The sequence below is a fragment of the Ammospiza caudacuta genome, chromosome 17 (genome assembly GCF_027887145.1).
Source record: "Ammospiza caudacuta isolate bAmmCau1 chromosome 17, bAmmCau1.pri, whole genome shotgun sequence".
NCBI classification, from domain to species: Eukaryota; Metazoa; Chordata; class Aves; order Passeriformes; family Passerellidae; genus Ammospiza; species Ammospiza caudacuta.
Window position 1 is genome coordinate 12,231,167 of NC_080609.1, and position 20,629 is coordinate 12,251,795.

General features: G+C 38.4%; 3 protein-coding genes across 3 annotated transcripts in view; 2 read left to right on the forward strand and 1 right to left on the reverse strand.

Moving 5' to 3' along the window:
• The window catches only part of C17H7orf50 (chromosome 17 C7orf50 homolog), a 120,625-nt gene that overhangs the window by 85,494 nt on the left and 14,502 nt on the right, over nucleotides 1–20,629 (reverse strand). The gene's annotated exons all lie outside the window — the stretch shown is intronic.
• LOC131565159 (uncharacterized) lies at nucleotides 2,988–12,177 on the forward strand. The gene is made up of 2 exons (XM_058815887.1): nucleotides 2,988–3,158; nucleotides 9,034–12,177. The coding sequence occupies exon 2, from the start codon at nucleotides 9,085–9,087 to the stop codon at nucleotides 10,096–10,098; it is 1,014 nt and encodes a 337-aa protein (XP_058671870.1). The 5' UTR covers nucleotides 2,988–3,158; nucleotides 9,034–9,084; the 3' UTR covers nucleotides 10,099–12,177.
• Nucleotides 19,254–20,327, forward strand: GPER1 (G protein-coupled estrogen receptor 1). Its single transcript, XM_058815886.1, has one exon. The coding sequence runs from the start codon at nucleotides 19,254–19,256 to the stop codon at nucleotides 20,325–20,327; it is 1,074 nt and encodes a 357-aa protein (XP_058671869.1).

Sequence of the window (20,629 nt, forward strand, 5' to 3'; positions counted from 1 at the left end):
ACATCAACCTTTTCCTCTGACAGCAAGGAAATTAATACATGCTAAGAAACTTCACCAAAAAAATCATTAATCCATAAATCACTAATGAAAATAGTTATGACATCATGCATCATCCCAAACACAATCACGTAACCATTTGTGGAGCTTTGTGAAACCTTTATACCACTGAGCACTAGTCTGCTTGCCACTACTCTCACATGACTTGTATCCTGTGACCATTTAAGCAAATTAAACAAACTGGTTTATTGTTTTTTCTAAGGAAAGATGCAACTGGTCACACAACAGCAATATTTTACTTTTCTTTTACTAACATATTAATTGACAGTAACAGCACAGCAAGCTGCTGCTGAAACTCCACCTGGGAGCTCTTAACATACCTCAAAAATTCTTTTGTTTCTGCAGATGAGGCAGAATTGCAGCTATCGAGATGGGAATCAGCAAAGTCTAAACAGAATAAAGAATATATTTGGGAAACTTTTATTTTCTAACCTCTATTTCTCCTCTGGCTTTCAACTTATTCCATCACCTTGGAAGAATAAATTCCTCAGTAGCCAAGCTTCTCCACCTGTAAAATGTGATGTAAAATCTGATGCTTTCTGATGTGTGAGTCTCTCAAGCTGTTCACCATTCTGAAATTGTGTTGTGGTACGTGCATCCGATTCCAAGTAGGAAACATCTTCTTGCTCCCTAAATACCACTGAATAATGATGTTTAATACATGCTTCAGACCAAGTATGAACTAAAGCGTGTAAAGGTGAATGCATTTTAAAGATGGGAGCTTTGTCTCTGATTACTTTTTCAAGATGGGAGGTGTAAGAAATAGCTTCTCTCTTTTCCTTTTTCCGGTTCTATTTATACAATTTTGTCTTAGTGGATGAGTTCCCTTGGAGCTCTGCTTATCCAGCCCAGGCATTGTCAGAGCTGAGGTTACTGAGTAACAGGAAAAGTGGCCTCAGCTCTGCTGTGTCAGGGCTTATCTCTGCACGGGAGCTACTCCTTGCTCACCGACTGCTCATTAACTCACAGTCACTGAAACCTTTGTCAAGAGCGCTTTGAATACTCCTCACATTCATGCAATCATTGATTTGCCTCTCTTTTACTAATGAACACCAAGGGCACAGCCAGATATCCTTGTGTACACCCACCCAAGGCAAATTCAAGAAGATATAAACCCCCATCAGTTCACTCCTGGCCCTCAGCCAAAAAATAATTTTAGTTCCCCCCCACCCTGCCCCAGCAGAGCCCAGGGTTATCAATAATGGGCCTGTTCAAAGGACTTCAGTGGAAAGTACAGCAACAAAACCATGTTGAAACTGTTCAGCACTGCATCGAGTGCACAAGAGATCCGTTCTGCAAGCTAAAGAGTTAAGTTGATGACCAAAACCTTGCTGAAATTTTTCTGCAATTTCAAAAACAATCTTTTCACTATGCCTACATAGTTTGCTGTGCTCTCTGCACAGCCCTGAGTCCTAGAAAGAAAAAGGTGACACTTGTATTTGCATCTTTACTGAAAAACCAACAGAAAAAGAAAAGAATCACCTGATTTGCATGTAATGACAATGCATATTTTTTTCTTTACCATTCTTAACTATCAGAATTTAATGTCAACAGAATAAGCCTGGGTTAGGGTACAGCTCACAGGGAAATGTTACATACAAAACACCTGCACTACACTGCCACTTTGCCCAAGGTTTTCTGTAACAGTTTGGAGGAACTACTGTAAATAAAAGGGAAACAATAAACAACCTACCCAGTCTAACAAATATGATGGGTACACACTGCTACATATGATGATCAAAACCAAAGGCTCTGTGTGAATTACAGTATTCTGAATAAAGCCCATTGGAAATCACACTTCACAGGGTCCTGAACTACTGAAGAACTGCTCGAGAGGAGAGTTACCTCACAAAAAATGTGAACCTTCAACCTGAAAACTGAAATGTTTCTGAGCTATTGCTGCAACCCAACTTCTCAAGGAAGTACTTGGAGCAGTAGTGCTAACCTCCAGCTCAAAATGTAGACCAAGTGCTAAAATATCTTCCCCAGGTAATCCACAGCTCTGATTTTGAAATTCAGACTCATACACATTTGTCTCATTTCACTTGTTTGAAGTGTTTTGGCAGTTTCCATGTGTTTTTCAATGAGCCTTGTTAAAGTGCAACAAGTGGGAAGCCAAGAAAACAGAGTGCTGATGAACAGTCACAAACTACTCTCTCAACCCACAAAAGCCACTGCAGGTTACTGAAAGTTTACAACAGAAATGCCCTTCCCCATGAGCTGGTATAGGAAAACATGCAGCTACTCACACATCCCAGCCAGACAGGCTGCACTAAAAAAAAAAAAAACATGAGCCAACCCTTTCTTGCTTATTTATATCTGAGGTTTTAAGAACACTACTCAACACAGTCACTGACTGATGCTGATCCAGACCCAAAAAACATCCTTCATACTCCAAGTCTTGTCTTTTAACACCTCATGGTCATTGCAGAGCATCTGGAAAAATAATTTATTGCATGTATACAGTAACAAGAATATTCCAACAGCCAGAGCCCTTGGAAAAATAGAAATACACCTATTTTAAGCAGGGATCTTAATGGTTTGACATGCCCTGCTTTGTGTGGAGCTTTTGTTGTATTAAGCAAAGGGCGTGGTGTGGTATTTATTCCACAGGCTTTTCCTTTTCTAGACCTCTAGCACTTCACACAGCGCACGGGGAAAAAATGCAATTGCAAAGGCTGGCCAGTGAGCGTAGGATTACTTCATGAACAGGAAAAAAAAATCCACTGGATGGCCTCACATACTTAGAAATGGCAGGGACAAACACTACTTTTCTGTTCTAAAATATCTCATTGCCGAGGAGAATCTGAACTTTAAAGTCACATGATGATGAAACCATAGGTTTGCTAAACATGCAACGTGTATGGTTTGAATGACTTCAGCCAAGTTCCTGTTTCCCCTACAGAACTGCAGTTTTTAGTCAGCAAGCGCCTGGATTCTTCATCGTGATGTACAGCAGCTGAGAAGTTATCGTAATATACACACACTGCTTTCTACAGAAATAGAAAGGGCTATAAGCTCCAAACAATAATTGTGTTTCATCTGCCATTTCTCAGTGAAAGGCTCAGCCTGTTGTTTCTGGGGAACAGTTCCTTGAAAAGGTAAGTGCTTTATATTACTTTGAATATACAATGTTTTATTCAAAAGCCTCAAACAGAGAAGCAAAGGTTGTTAGCTTTAAATTTGAAGTTGTTAGTTTTCCCTTTTTTAGCAACATTTGAACTACACAAAGTAAAATCCTGTATCTGGGAGAGGTCCTACAAAAGCAGAAATGTATAATGAAGCTGAAATTTGTGATAAAACTGAGCATTAAGTAGAGAAAATGTGAAGACTGTTTTCCAGTAAGTACTTCACTCCCGTTGAACCAATGGGAAGTGGATGATGAAATACTGTTCAGTCGTGTGGACAAACGACTCCAACCACTGCCTAAAACCAGTCTTTTAAAGGATGGACACTGTCAGATGATCTTAACCCCACTACAGGCATTGTATAGGACAGGAAACAGTTTGGGAATTATGTTTAAGTCACTGTTAGCTCCTTTATATTCTAGAAAAGTAAAAACAAAAGCTTTCGGTTTCTCAGGAACTGCTACTTTTCCACAAGTTAAGGGTAGGATTTCTTAAGTCTTTACGACTTCAGATACTTGCCCAACGGTAGCAATTGAGCTCTTACAAGAAAGATGAATACAGTATTTCATATTTTAGTCTCATATACTGCAAGCTGCCCCCATCTTTTACCTTGGCAGACACAGTTGAGCAGAAAGGACATCTCCTCTCCCCACATCATGTGTTATCTGAAGTCACTGCAGGACATCCCTACCAACAGCAGAGTTTCACCAGCAATGTTATGTGTATTGCTTTATGACTGGAGGAATGAATATTTTCCTTCTAAAGGCTGGTGACAGAGTGCAGAAATACTGCCCTACCAAACCTTTTATAGAGGAAGAGTTCTGGCTGCCAGGGAGAAACTCCCCTGGTTTAGGAACTCTTCCTTCTAGACTTTAAATAAACACAAGCCTCCTTGAAACCTTCCCTTTTGCAAAAGTTAAACATTAAAGTGAGCATGGGCAACCTAAACCAAATGGAATCTTAGGGGCTAGGTCCCCTCAGCACTGAAAGTCCTTTCACAACTTGCTATTTTTAAACTGCTTTTTGAATACTGTGCTCACTGCGTTGGAAGTGAAGGGGAATGTATTCACTGTGCTTCAGAAAGTGAAAATCAAACATACTTGCTTTAACTGCTGAATTATAGGGAGGAAACAGGGATAAAAAGAAGGAAAACAAAAAGAAAAAGTGAGGCCACATGACATTAAGTAGGGATTTGTGACATGACTGATAGCAAAATAAAGTAAGAGGGACCTGAGATAAAGGGACAAAATACTGAAGCATGACAACACAAAGATAAACCAAGCAGCATATTGCAAATTTCCCTCAGTAACCAATCATAAACCAAACAGAAATAGACCTGGCTTCTACCATAGTTACTGTGACTAAATGAAAATAAAAAAGTCAGTTTATGTCACAGTATGTTGCAAGAGAAAAAAATAATAATTTGGGTCTTGAGGTGTTTGCACTGTAAGCAGACAGATTCCAGTAAAAGAGTTGAGGACTTGTCTGCTGTCGTCTCCCCCTCCACCCACACCACAGCAGAACATAAACATTACATGCATTTTGAAAAAAAAATGTCCCTGCAGTAAATCCAAGAACCAGACAAGAACTGAGGGAATACGAGATCTTCTCACAGCAAAGGAAAATGACATAATAAATTCCCTATATTTTTTTATGATAGAAACTCTAAGTATTTTGAAAAAAAAATGTGGCCAGCTGTATGAATATTCTGAAATAAAACCTCATGTGAGAAATAAGCCACCCTCTGCTGCTCCCATGGAACATATATTTTTATTATAAATTAAATTAAATTAGTACTACCAGTAGTCTGAAAAAAATTACAAACATTAATACTACTACAGCAGAAGTAGTGAGCTCCTTCATCCCTTCATCATTCATTGTTATTCCAAGCATGAACTTGATGCTCTGGGAATGTTTTAAAAGTGGAAAGATAATTTCTAAGAGCTGTTTTACATGATAGATGAGCACCTTATAGGAATCTCGAAAGCTACGCACAGTAATGTAAACAAACAAACAAAAACCCAGAGAGGTTGTGCCATCTGGGACCATTCCAATCCCATCAGTCGCAGAGGCTGCAGGGGAGTCAGGCTGTTCTAGTGGGGCCCAATTGGAAACCCTAATGCAGCCACTTCATGAGGTGGTGAACAATGCATCTTGGAAAGTGATATGTATCCTCAGATTTCACTGGAATCATTATGAAGAGACAAAACATTAAAAAGATAAAAAATCAGATTGTCAGGAAGTCAGAAATGTGCAGGGGACCCTTTCAGAGGGAATGTGGGTGTGATTCAGCTTGTAGGAAGAACTGGCCATGTCTGCTTGTCCCCCCTGCACAGGAGCCTTTCCTACCACAACCTGAGCTCCAAATTGCCATTTGCTCTTTTTAAAAGTGAGACACCAGAACCAAATATTAAAGAGTTCCTGACATTATCACTGTGATTCTTTTAAGCTTCTAGGAATAATTTCAGGGGGAAAGTTAATAACTACAGCATTGACTTTAATCTTATTTGCCAAACTGAAAATATTTCAGAATTGGCTACAAACTGCTAGGAGATATTTCTTCTTCTGTAATAAACATTTTATTGAATTCACAAAAAGATTTATGCTCAAACTGACTAGCCACAGCAAAGCTGCAAACAACTTGCTCTTTTGGTAAAATTTTGTTTGTGTGAGAATCCCAAGGTGATTGCCTTTAAAATAGCACAGCTAAAATTTTTTCCTTAGCTCAGTATTCTGATACTTACACTGATTATAATTATAAATATTTAGTTGCACTGTTATTTCCCCAAAGTGAGCATGTTAATTCTAGCCTAAAGAGATTCCTTTTGTTCAGTTTAAACCCTTCCTCAGACAAGGTAATTTAAAAGACATACACTTAGGTGAACATAATAATATTTAGATGGCGGGGAAGCATCAATGTTAATTATTTGACAATAATGTTGTTTCTGTGGTTGCAAATGAAACTGTCTCAGACACCCGTGCTGACACCAAATGAGAGCAAAACACATCCTTAGCCTCTGCTTAACACTGCTGGGCTGTGATAACACACCACAGTGTGCAAGCAGGTGGGTACAGGAAGAGAAACCAAGGTGCTGCACTTGCTTGCACAGTGAGCTGCACTTACTGGAATATGCTGCATTAAGCCTTACTTTGTTTCAAATGCCTAAAGAGTATTTAAATAAAATTAAAAATACATTGCTATGGTCATAATTGAACCTAGCATCAGTACCAAGGCCAGGTCCAGAGCACATTTATTCAAGTTTTGGTATCTTTTTCCCCCCCCAGTAATTTGACATTAAGGCCATAGGATTTCCTGTGAAACCCCAAACTATGGCCTTTGTTTCCTCTGCAATGATGTAACCAGAAAAGTTGAATGTTGCTAAATTATTCTGAGATTCTCTGCAAAGACAGTGAGCACACTTAGTTGGCCCATAGAAGTTGTTGAGAAGATAATGGAGATGTTCACAGTACCAAAACTGAATTCCTCCATTCAGCCCTGCAAAAAGCCTGATGGAATTTGCAGGTAACACTGTAGGCTCTGGTGGAACAGCTCTAAATGGAAATATTCCCAGACCTTGAATCTACAGTGTGGGATGATAACAGACTTTCTCAGATGCTCAATCCTTCACCAGATTAAGCTTCAAATCTCTCTCCTAACAAAAGATCAAAATTTGACATAGAGTTTTCTTCATCCTGGAGACTCTGCCAAGTATTTAAGAAGAAATGAACTGCAGAAGTTAAAATATCATACACAAAAATTTCTCATATCTAATAAACTATTTTTAAGCTTCAAAATTATATTGACTCTTAACTTGCTTCAGAGACTTCTGCCTGTCTTGCCCATCAGTTCTTTCCTACATGGTGCACCTGAGCTCAGAGGCTGGCACAGAGTCTGACCAGCCAACCTTGTCTCTGCAAGACCACCTGTAACACAAAACATCTTCCCTGGGTGTATCAGTGCTTCCTGCAGTGCAATCTCTCAGAAAATAACCTTTTTTACAAAGGAAGAAACTCTGTCTTTAAAAAGGAACAAAGAACACTGCTGAATCAAAACATAACTCCACGCTTTTCTATAAATGAAATTATAATTATATAAGATTACATACACATTTAATCAAAGCCACTTTGATAAGTCAACTTTTCTAATTAAAACCAGTATTAGAATTCCAATTTTGAGGAGAGATTAGAAACATCAGAAATGTGAAGTAGTGTCAGAGGTAACAACCATAAATTAACTGTCAAACAGTATTAAGACACTGATTTATCTATAATGAGCACTGCTTAAAAACATTAATGCATCTCTATGAATTTTTACCAATTTAACATTACTTTCATTTTAAGAGTTAACATCACTAGAATCCCCTTATGGAAAAGACATTATGTACAACTAAGCATGCAGTTTCTTGTCACTGTGACTTTTAGAAACTTCTGTAGGGAGAACTCCATAGTCTTGTTTTTGCCTGCTTGTTCTGACCAGCTTTAGGTAAAACAGAACACAATAAAAACACAAAACTCTAATACAAAGTTGGAATATTAGTGAATAAAAAAGATTCTTTCCCCAGAAAACATTCCACACAGTAAAAATGCCTATTTGTTTAACTTTCTCCAGTGCTGAGGAACATCTTTAATCAGACGTTCCAAATTAATTAGGAATAGTGGGTTCATTATCTCATGTTTAAATATATTTAATCTTTGCAACTAAAAAAGGTATGTTATTTTCTGTATCAATCAGTACAGGTGCACAGAATTTCCTCTTAGAAGTTGAGCTAATTATGCTTTTAGGTAGTCTGGAAAATGCATATATCCATATCCATTACAGTTTTTCACAAGTGCATACAATGTTCTCATAAAAGCTTTTTGGCTTAAAAGAAAAGGAGCCTCCAAACATTTATACAGTAACAAAATCATTGTATCAACATATCACAGAGTCATTACAGCTAACAGCCTAACCATATTGCTCTCAAAATTCCCTATTTCCAGGAATTTATAATGCAGCTGTAATAAATGATCCTTGCTAAAACTTTATCAACAGGTTTATAATGCACCAGTAATCGTTTTCTCAAAGTTCAGCATGCAGAAAAGCATTATTTTTTGCTGTTTTATGCAACAGCTACATCTAAGAAATGACAGTGTTATTAATGTATAAAGATGTTTTGGTATAAAAGCAGTTTGTTCATAACAGTTCTTAAACACTCTCATTAATTTTATACAGGCTCCCCAGCACAGACTGCAGCTATGAAAGGCTTTTTTTCAGAACAGAAAGGAAGCAAAACTAAAACAAAGAAAGGAATGTGGCTCATGCCTCATATTGTGATTATCTTTGCATTTTCCTCAGTATGTGGTGTGAGACTGCAGCTGGGTTCAAATGATACAAAATTCCCACCCTTGTGACAGCACAGTGGAGCTTTTTGTGTCTGGAGCTGCTGCCCACACACTGGATTGCCCTGCAAACCGCCTTGGCCTTTTTTGGCGAGATGGGGAGGAAAAACAGCTCCACCTAAACAGAGCCAGCTCCTTCCTCACCCTCTGAACAGCCAATATTCCATATATTCCACAGGCAACATCAGTGTGCTGGATCCTGGCTGTCCACAAAGCTGAGCTGTACCGAGTGAGGAAAAGCAGGGAGTGGTAAGAGCAGGAACCACATCAAAAATAAAAAGGCGGATTTCTCTGGTTAAAAATAATTTCAAGCTAACTTGGGTAATAACACAGGAGCGTAAAATCCACCAAGAAATTACTGCATTTATTCTGAACAAATGGTTCATACGCCTGACTGCACATAATATATTCAATGCAAAAATAGGCATTAAAGCTGTAATTTAAAACTTGTTTCACCTTCCTTTTCCAGTTCAGTTTCAAACACCGTTGAACAGAAAATAAGCACAGTGTGGAAAGCAGGATGACTTCTCAAAACATGACGTGGATCAGCTACCCAAGCAAGAGCCAGTCTTTCAATTCCCCAGAAGAAATTGAAGCTGTCATAACTTCTCAAAACATCATATCCAGAGTTATGCACTGTTACATTGCCTTTTTTGTACCCACTGGATTAATAGCTGGCATATGTATTTTGATCATTTTCATAAAGAATCATTTGCAGAACAACAGAGAAAGCTTGGACTTACTTCTTCTACACTTCACCATCAGCAATATCATAATGATTTTTTTCTCCTTTACTGTCATCAGTAGACCTGACTATTTAACAGCAACCCACCTTGCCTGTAGCGTACTGTCATTTTTTTTCAACTTTGGTTATTTCAATTCTCAGTATGTTTTAATTTTGACACTTCTCACACTATTACTGAAGAGATTTCCACCATCAACTGCTCTTTGCAAAGCCACCCAAAGACCCATCTTGTGTGTTGGGCTTGTACTCACATGCACCTTCTGTTTGTCCCTGACAGAGGCAGTGCTGGTTGGCACTGATGATTATCACCTGGAAGTGTACTGCCAGTTGGATCCATTATTTGCATGGCCTGCATATGAGATTGTTAAATTCATCTTTGGGTTTGGAATCCCATCATTGCTCCAGATCCTCTGTTTTATTGTTCTGTGGGCTAAAGAAGCACCAGAAGCTCCATCCTTGCAGCAGCACATGCGCACTTACCCCGCTGTGTACGCGATCAGCGCGACAACGTTCATCTGCCGCCTGTTCTATAACGTCATGATTCTCTTCAGGACAGCACTGAAACTGCACAGGAGCATTGGAACCACAAAGAACGAGCTTGTGATGAACATTGCAGAAATAGTGTTGTTCTGTGAGAGCTGTGCTAGTTTGGTAGTTATACTATTTTTTCATAAACCTTGCAAGGATGAAGTACTTAAAGTCATACACAGGTGCCGAAGGAAAACCCCTGCCAACAATCACCTTGAAATACCAGAAGCAGCCCTGACCCATCAAAGTGGCTCTCAGTAATATTAGCTCTTCAAAAAAAAAACTGTCAATGCACTTTGCTTTTTAGCTTGTGGGTTTTGGTTTGGTTTTTTACTTCTTCAAAAAAAGGGCAATTGTTCCTTCTTTAGAACCCAAACTTGGCCTATCTTACAGATAGCAGTACTGGAAGAAAAAAAGATGGTCAGTTCTAGTACTCACAGTGGAATCTGTAAGAAAACTTCCAGAGTCTGGGGCCGTTTGTTTTTTTTCCATATATACATGTATATTTAAATAATCTACTTCTCTGCAAGCCCTTGCTTCAAAGTCAGGTGGAAAGATGAGCACTGTTGCCATAGAACTGTGCTTCTGCAATATCAGTGCCCTAGCAGAGCTGCAAACAAAAATGTAGCAGGAAGCAACTTTGAACAAAGGTCAAAATCTGTAGTCAGAGCATTTTCTCAGGTGTGCTTCCTCCTTTGACTTCTTACCCTTCAAACTACTTATTTCTATAACACTGGTATATATAATTCTAGTGGCAGCAGCAGTGAAGTTTTTGTCTGAATTCTGTGCCAAAAAAAAAAGAAAGAAATCAAATTAACGGAAACACGGGTCCATAAAGGAAAGCTTTGGGTCCTTTGTGAGGCACTGAACTGGAAAGATCAATAGGATGGCTAATTAAAACTTTGTGCAAGAATGAAAGCTTTTTGTTAATGTACTCTCAGCTTCTACTTTGCATTTAGACTTACAGCAATGATTGATTTAAGCCATTCCTGATGAGTTCATTCAGAAGTACAGTCATTGGAAGAGCCACATTTTCAGTAATACACTAACTGAAAAACAGAGAAAAGCCAGCTCAGAACAGTAGAACTGAGGTGTATTTTTAAGAGGGCAAACAAAACCCAAGCCCCAGTTCCTAACTGGAATCCAGGCTCTGCTAAAGACAAGCATTGTACATTTAAATGACAGTTGATGGGTAAATGGTGCAAAAAGAGGAAAAAATCTGAATTAGAATAAAACAGTTGTGGTGCAGGAGTTTGGATGAAGCCCTGCAGGATCACTAGCTGATGCAGGCTGAGATGTAGATGCAAAGCTGTAAATGCTTGCTTTGAGCACACTATTACTGCCACCAAATCTGGCCAGGAGCCACCTTAGGCATTTGGCTTTGGCTTCATCTTCTGTTAAAAAAGCGGAGAGAACGGAAACAGGAAAAGCACAGAATTGTTACTAAAACTTGGATAATGACGTAGACTCAGATGGCAAAGTTACAAAAACACTGATGCTTAAATCTGTGCCTTTGTATGAAAACCAGGTGCTAATGGAACTGAGAGGGGTTTTTTGCAGTTGTAGCCTTTGAAAGATCTTCCTCATGGGGTCTTCCAGATTTGTGTGGGGAGCTGGTGTAAATCAGCATGGGCTGCCTAAGAGAGAACAGCAGGAACTGACTGATCAGGATGAACACCTTCCACAAGCCAACAGCCAAGTGCAGAAATGGAAGAATAATAGTCATGCAGAATATAGATCAATTATCTAGAGATACGGATCTAGTCTGGGACATCCAAATCCTGACAGGTATGGACCATGACTGTACCACATGCAAATAAAGGGCAATATGTAATCCCACTATGACTGTAAGGACCAACATTTCCACAAGCTGGTAAAATGTCTGCATTACATTGTGTCAGCCTGTTCAATTTTGTTCTGCTGCCAGCATGAACAGATGGATAATTAAAGAACTCTACATATAAACAGATCATTATAGAACATGGTCAGAAAGGAAGTAGGTAGATAAGAATCATCTCTTTGAGGAGCCAATTTCATACTTGTGAAAGGAATTCTCAGATGGCATCAGAGGTTCTGTTTTGCACCTGAGAAGAGGGAGATTAAACAACACAGACCAAAGATCAGCCTTGCAGAAAGATGTCTGAAGAGATGAGTTGTAGGAGCTGTACATCACTGAAAAAGCTGACAGACTGAGTGAAAGAATATGTCACAAGATGCAAGCTGTTTATCCCAGCTCAGAAAGTCAGAGGTTCAGCTGCACTGTGGATGAGAAGGATATTTTGTAGTATGGGAATTATGTGCAAATTATTCTACTTTACTTACAGCTTCCATATATTTTATATTTAAGGATAAAAGAATAAATATTGTGTTGTTTCTGAGTTACTTTGAAAGGTGCCTAAAAGAAAATTGAGTCAGTAAAAGCTGGCTGGGTCCTGGAAAGTGATGTGAGTGAATGCCAGTAACACACCTGTGAGGAGCCACGGGGTTGAGCAGGGCACACAGGTGCTTCATGATGCTCTCAGCAGGACACACAGCTAGAGCAGAGCCATACCCAAGTGTCACAGACAAAAAAACCTGTAGGGACCCACTGTCAGATGTAGGATCTGAGAGTGAGCACACCTTGGCTCACTCTCAGAATGAACAACTGTGTGTGAGTCTGTGAGCACTCCTGGGGAAAGCTCCTGGCTGCCATCTGTGAAATGTGAGTGTGTGTACTCTGATCTCCTCCCTGTCCACGCGGAACAAACCTGAGTGTTTTCTGCATGGCTGGTTATATTGCCATGAAGAAATCTCTCTGTACAGTGAAAAGACTTTGCAACTGAGTATGAGAAAACAAAGGTAAACATGAGGGAAGAGGTTGAAAAATGCAAAACTGTAACTCAAATAGTTCAGAGCATAAATTTCAGCAATACAGAAACGTTTTCACAGAATTATTCTTGATAAAGTCAGAGCTTACATTAAAGTTTAGGGTAATGAACATGTGGTCCTAAAGAAAATCTATTTGCATCAAGCTAGAATATGAAAGCAAACACCCCTATGTGCAACAGGGAAGGAACACAAGCAGTTTCCCAAAATCCTATTAATACAGTCTGATATGAGGGAGAAAAGAACAGCTTTAGCTAAGATTAAAAGTAATATTTTTAAAATAATTAATAATCAAAAGAATATTTTTCAGAACAAAATAAAATCTCCATGCTGAGATTTTTTCCTCTTATGCAAGCAGCAGTTTGGTTGAACCCTCACTTCTCCCAGGCTTCACCCAGTTGTGAACAGAATGTTCCAGAAGAAACACAGCATATATTTTTATAGGCAGGCTGTCAAAATTAACTGAAGGGATATACTGGAAAGTTCAAAGGAGAATATTTTACTTCTGTCTTGGTAATATTTGTATCTTTCCACGACTTTGGTCTTCATTTGAAAAAAAAAAAACACTGTTCAGTAGACAAAGAGAAATTATCAGGCTGCTGAAATTAAATCTTGAATTTCTGAGTTGGTAACATGTTTTGGAAAAGAACTCAGGACTCATCATTACTGAACCAGCTGGCTCAAACTTGATCTGATCCCATTGCAAACGACATTTGAGCTACAGACTGAATGTGCGCACTTGAATCACAACTCGAGCTGCTCCATCCCTACACAAATTTCTAAGCCTGCCCTTAGTTACATTCTAACATTAAACTTACAGACACTGAAAGGGCACCAGTATTATTTCTCTTGATTTTGAGGCAGCTGCAGAAAACTCAAGCAATTCCGCCAAAGTAAGTACTCTATATAATATGTCCACCATATATGTTGCACAACAGATAAATTCACTAATGGATAGAATGAAAGAATGCACTTCCCTTCCATGGTACAAAGTGTCCAGCAAAGGACTGCCACACGGCCACTAAAATAAAAACCATTGATGTTTTGCAAAAAACCTTTTAAAATAGCATTTGAATAGAGCCTGAAGTCCTATGATGGGGCTCTGAGCACTCTGGTTTAGTGGAAGATGTCCCTGCTCATGGCAGAGGGCTTGGATCTAGATGATCTTCAAGATCCTTTCCAACCCAAACCATCCCAGGATTCTGTGATCTTTCACTAGACAACATTTTGTGGCCCCATTTAGTGGAATTTTTAGATTATCCCTTAAGAGTTTTGCAATATATGCTTTAAGAAAAATAAAAAGGTTTTACCAGAATAGTTTGAATGGGTTTGAATGGGTGTAGTCCCTGCAAAAGGAAAAGGCTGAACTTTAAAAAATTATTTTTAGTAAGAAAAATGCATTCTCAGAATTACTGGCGACTGGAAAGTCTAAATACACAAAATACACTCCATCCAAGCTTTTCTGAAGGCACAGAGACAATAAATTCCAGCTCAAACTAAGTTTAATTATTTGCAAGAAAGATTATTTGCTACTGAGGCTGGACAGGATAAAGTATGAGGGTGCTCTAGAGCAGGGTAATGGATGCTGATTTCATTCAGTGGTTGAAAAAGGTGAGAGAGGATATGGACATCAGTCTACCTGGAAAACCTCATGAACCCCAACACCTGTATTTCCTCTAGAGATAGTTCCAGAAGAGATTCTCTTCTGGAGAATCACAGATATTATTTCTTTTGCAAATGATTTTATTACAGTGCAAGCATTCCAATACAATTTTAATTTCTGCTTCCTTCCCCTTCCATGCAATACAGTGCCTTACTTTCCAGCTTTCTATACCCTTGCCCTGATCTAATTTCTCCAGGACTCAACAGCTTCATACCCAAAACACTTCCACACTTCTGACAGAACCCAAGAGTCTCTTCCATCTCAGAGGGTTTATCCAGCTGGAGAGGCTGCCACAGAGTGCTGGCACAAGAGCTGGGATGCACCAGATCTCTCAATGCTGCTGTCTCCCATGCTCACACCTCCCACTTTCCTTCTCCTCAGCTGCCACCTTTAGCAGCACAGTAACAGGCACATATGTTGAAGTCTGCTAAATTACACAGAGGATCTTCTATTATACCCCAGATTCAGCCTCTTGGTGCACTTAAGTACATCACAACTGCACCAGTGCTTCTGAAAGGCTCTCTGGTGTTAGACATGTTTACTGAGACATTTACAGAGCTTTACACATTGACTGCTACCTAAAAACAAACCAGGAAAATTCTAAATGCTGGATTACTGAGCTCTGACATTATACAAGTGCTACTGCACCAGTTGCTTTCACAGATTTTCTCAGCAACAATCACAGGAAGGTAAGACAGGTGAAGCTTTAAGACTCAACACTGTCACAGCTGTGACCATGGATCATTAAGGCAGTCACGGTAAAGTCCTGGGGAATACTGACAGGGAAAAAGCAAAAGTACAATGTTCAGCAGCTGCTATATTTTCAAGTATTTTATGGAATATGGAAATTACAAACACTGAGATTAAGATAGATTAATCAATAATAATAATTTGACTGCATAAACAAGGGCCTTAAAATGCTGGGATCTGTTTTAGGAAACAGGATTCCGAGGATTCCACAATCATCTCACAAAATATTTAGAGAAATACAGAACTCATTGATTACAATATAATAATATACAAAATTACTATAATACTAAATATGACCTCTCGTGCTGCACAGTTCTTCACAGCACAGAAAACAGTACTTCATAGGTCGTTTGAATTTCCTCATAGCTCTGGAAGTACGGCAAAGTGACGTATTTCTCACCATGAATTCAAACAAGAAAATTATCATTCAGAATTATATATTTTAGTAGTAAATCAGCTGATCTTCACAGCTAGACAAAGCAAGGACAGACAGACCAGCTGATTATCAAATCCAAGCCCCCATAATAACAAACAACGGACACCCAGAAGTGAACATTACACATGAAGAAAAGTAAAAAATCCTTCAGGCCCTTGCAAGATCAGTGGCAGCTCTGAAGGACAGAACTAAGTACATCAAAACCACATGATCAACAATCAACAATAAAGACTCTTTTTAATCCTGTTCTTTTATGACAGCAAAAAATTAAGACCTTCAAAGCTGGTATCACAAGATTTTTCCAACATTTACAATATTCCAGTCCTACAGTGCAATCATATTTGTACACATCTCAAAGCAAAACACTTTAGGCTCTGTCCTCATCACCCTGTATTAAAACACTCCGTTCCACACACAGTGGAAATCTTCTGTTCAAAAAAACTTTACCAGCACCAATCTGCGCAAAGACTCTTTTGATCTAAATAATAACTGATTCAAAAACTATTTACCAAAAGCCATTATGCAAGAACATCTTTTAAAACTGCTTTAATAGCACTGCCAAAATCCTCTATTCCTAGGCACAGTTGTTGTTCCTATATTCCTAGGTGTTGCAGAAAAAGCAGCAAATAATGTATTTGCTTCAATGAAGGCAGAGGGCTTCTGCTTCCAAAGCCACTCACATAAAGAATCTCTGCTTCACTTTCCTGCAGAGAGATCCTTTGTAACCTAAAGATATTTGACCACTGTAATTGGTGCCATACATTCATTATAATCACATGTTAATTGCTTACTCCACACTTCTGAAACTGTCACACTGTCTTCCTGAAGTCCTAAATGCTGAGATCCCATTCATCTCATTCCAGCAGCAGCAGAATGCTGCAGCAAAGCCACTCACAGCACTGAACATTCAGGTGTCAGAGCAACATAACCACAGAAAGCAACTGTCACAAATAAAATATTGCTCTTTGATGAGGAAGCTTTGACTTTCTTCCCATTCTAAGACTTTACCACCAGTAGGTGGTGTTACTTGAAACGTCAAGTAGGTTTTTTTACCCCCCGCGGATGAAATGCAAAACTCCACCTGCAACACTGGTGGTTAATGCAAAACTGAGGCTCCTCATTCTCTGTAGGGTAAGCTTATTTCCTCCATGTGATTTTGAGCTGAGCAATTTTAAGAAGTAAGAGAATGACAACATATACCTGAAAATTTAAATACAAACAGACAAAATGGGATCAACTTGAAGGTAGGAAAACTGAAATTTATCTTCTCCATTTAGCAAATGACCCTTCTCAGATGCTTGATGCCTTCAATCCAATATTTCCCTTTAGATTGCCCAGAGGCTTTTAAAAAACAGCACAAATAACAGAAATAATTGCTTTATATCTACGTAAAACATGCTTCCTTGCAATCCGCAAATAAATCTCTTAATTATTGTTCAGCTGAGCTCTAGATTTGAACGGACTATAAAACTTAAAATAACACCAGAGGCAGAAAGGAGGGTGCAATTTGGCAAAATAAAACTGACAAATACAAGAGAAAGATGTTTGAGTAGTTGTAGCAGAAAAGAAACCAGCAGAAACAGGGTTAATTCTAGCCTTATAAGGCTGTTCAGCAGCACTTCAACTGCACACAAATTAGAGCAACCCTGGGAATCTATAAAGCTTGTTTTATTGCCAAGGACAAGCAGCAAGATCTGCATTTTGCTCTTGTAAACTCTCCTTTATTTAATAAGTTTTAAAGCAGAAGAAGACTTTTATATGATTTTTGTTTTTACTGCTGAATCATCAACAGGTGGCACCCACTGCAGCTCTGCACACCTAAAAGCAAGTTTTTTCCGAGAGGACACTGGAAGTTGGCACATCCATTACGTGTGCACCCAGCAAGGAGCAGCCTGCTGCTGTCTGCAGGAGAACCAGCTCGGGAGAAATGGAATTAAGGTAAAATAAAGTGTTTCACAGTACATAGTTACCTGTAATGCTTTTAATTGCTTGGCTTTTGGCAGCCTTTCAAGATGTAATTAAAATCTGACCACCTACGGACCTTTTAAAATCAATTGCTCAGGCTGTTAACTTATCATTTATTGTATTTAAATCTGCTTTACTGCCTTGTTCACAAATAAAAGGCTGTTACATAAAGACAACAGTTTATGTCTGACTTCACAGCTGCTTGAAACAAACACTGAACCTTCTAATGAGCATAATTTCATATGGATATTTTTGCATGAAGATTTACACGTCTAAAATGGTTCAAAACACAGCAACAGGTACTGGGAACTTATACCTGTTTCATTATTAAATACAAGCCCTGTATCTTTATTTAAGTATCTGTAGCTATTTCTGATTACTTGAATACATTGAAGCAAACTCAGAGCTGTATTTCTGACTAAAACTACTCTAACCCTCCTACTCCACCAGTGATATCCTCTTTCCTCCCCCAGATTGCACACTGGCAGGATTTAAGTCATCAAAATGTGGAAATATGCATGAATTTTACTAGCAAACAATTTAAAAATATATATTTTCATGTAAAAAAAAAGTCAATGGTTTGACAGTAAGATGCAGATTAAAGCAATTTAAAATATTTAAAACTTAGCACAAAATAACCTGGTTTGTAATTGCCTAGCTGTTTTATTTGTTTGGGGTGGTTTTTGTTTGGCTCTTTTATTAAATAAACTTCTAGAAATGCGTCAAGTGTATAACATTCAACATTTAGAAGTAAACAAATCTGATAACTGGTTATTTTCCATTACTACCCGGAAGTCAGTGAAAGTTAATAAATCACAACAGAAAACAAACCGAGTATAATAATGTTGGTGTAAATCAATATGCTGCTTGTATTACCTTCATTTCTAAAATCTGCCTTTCCCTCCCACTGAAAGCAGCAGGAACCAACTGCTTTTCATCTCTGTTGCCTTCTCAGCCACAGACTCTGCTATTTATTACTCTTACAAGCTGACAAAATAAATATCTATGTATGTAAATTTAAAAATACAGTTTTCCTATATTAGGTTAAAGTCACTCATTTGACTTCTCTGTATTTATTCGGTTTTTAATACTGAAACCCTGACGGGCACACACAATTTTAACAGACTTACCCTCATGATGGTATTTTGATCTAGAACAAATTTAAATTCTTTTAAGTGAGCCTTTGCATGTATATTAGAACATGATGTTTTCCACAACCTCGGCTGTGATTGAAGTTAGCAGAAGCTAATGGCACATGGAACAGTGCTGGAATATGAGATTAATCACTTTCCATTTGCAAATTGCAGGTCCAAGGATGTTCATTGATTATTAAAAGAAAACAAATGGAGCTAGAATCCCACTGCCTTCCAACTTGCATGAAGGAACACTGCTGCTGAAAAGCTTTTATTAAAGAGACCCAAGTACCACCATGGTAAAAAGATTCCTACATGATCTTAAGGCATACAGGAACTGCAAATTCTCTCATTTAAAATGTATATAGCATCCTGTAAAACCAATTAAGACATTCACTATCTGTAGTATTATTTTACAGTCAGTTTTAAATCTAATTAATCTGACTTTTGAAGCATTTTAATTTCCTGTACAAAAGTCTGTATTTTTTCAATTTCAACCAAAAATGCTTACTAAGAATTCAGTTGAAACCAACCAAAAATCTGATTGTTTTGGTCTTGCCATTAAACTGTGAGTACTAACATCTTTTCTGCAGATATTTTAACCATGGAAACTTATTCTGCCTCAGTATCACCTGTTATATGTAACAGCACTACTTTTAACCTGAATGGATCCCATTTGTGTAACGAAAGCATATCCTCTAGATTAGCTGATAAATCAGAACACCAACAATATGTTATTGGCCTTTTCTTATCATGCCTTTACACAATATTCCTTTTTCCTATCGGTTTTGTGGGAAACATTCTGATACTGGTTGTCAACATTAGCTTTCGGGAAAAAATGACAATCCCAGACCTTTACTTCATAAACCTGGCAGTGGCTGATCTCATTCTAGTGGCCGATTCTCTCATTGAGGTGTTTAATCTTGATGAAAAATATTACGATATCACCATCATCTGTACCTTTATGTCTTTGTTCCTTCAGATCAACATGTATAGCAGCATTTTCTTTCTGACATGGATGAGTTTTGACAGATACCTAGCCCTGGCCAAAGTAATGAGGTCCAACTTATTTCGCACTATGCAGCACGCTAGACTGAGCTGTGGGCTCATATGGATGGCATCCATTTCAGCAGCTCTAGTCCCATTTACAGCCGTGCACTTACAGCACACCGGAGAGGTCTATTTCTGTTTTGCAGATGTAAAAGAAATCCAGTGGCTAGAGATAACCCTGGGGTTTATTATCCCCTTTGTGATCATCGGTCTTTGTTACTCATTAATTGTTCGAGTCCTTATAAAAGCACACAAGCACAGGAGTCTCCGGCTGCGGCGACAGAAGGCTCTGCGCATGATTTTTGTTGTTGTCCTGGTTTTCTTTATCTGCTGGCTCCCTGAAAACGTCTTCATTAGCGTCCAACTTCTCCAGAGGAAAAGCGAGCCCGTCTCCTCAAACAGCCCATCCTTCAGGCATGATTATCCTTTAACAGGACATATTGTGAACCTAGCAGCTTTTTCTAATAGCTGCTTGAACCCCTTAATTTACAGCTTTCTGGGGGAAACCTTCAGAGACAAACTGCGACTGTACATTGAACAGAAAACAAAAATGTCAACATTGCATCGCTTCTGTCAGGCTGCCTTAACGTCTGTCATTCCTGACAGTAATGAGCAATCAGAAGTCTGATTTAGTGGCATTGTAAAGAACATATGACTGTGAAGTTGTGCAAATAGTGAACAAAATGCTTGCTACTAACAGAAAAAAAGTGCATTTGTGTGTGTGTATATATATATATTGTATCGCTCTACTGAGTATTGAAGGTTTATATTCAAAACGTTTTTATGACAAGACTTTAATGTAGAAGAATATGTTTTAGTCAGAGTTATATTTAATTATGAACAGGATTATTAAAAGCTGAGCACTGAAGAAGCTTTATTTTGTATTATACATATATGAATGACAATATAAGAGAAAATTTTATCAACTTA

Bases quoted from the DNA above. Each gene is read 5' to 3' on its own strand.
- GPER1 (XM_058815886.1), top strand. From the start codon at position 19,254: ATGGAAACTTATTCTGCCTCAGTATCACCTGTTATATGTAACAGCACT.
- LOC131565159 (XM_058815887.1), top strand. From the start codon at position 9,085: ATGACTTCTCAAAACATGACGTGGATCAGCTACCCAAGCAAGAGCCAG.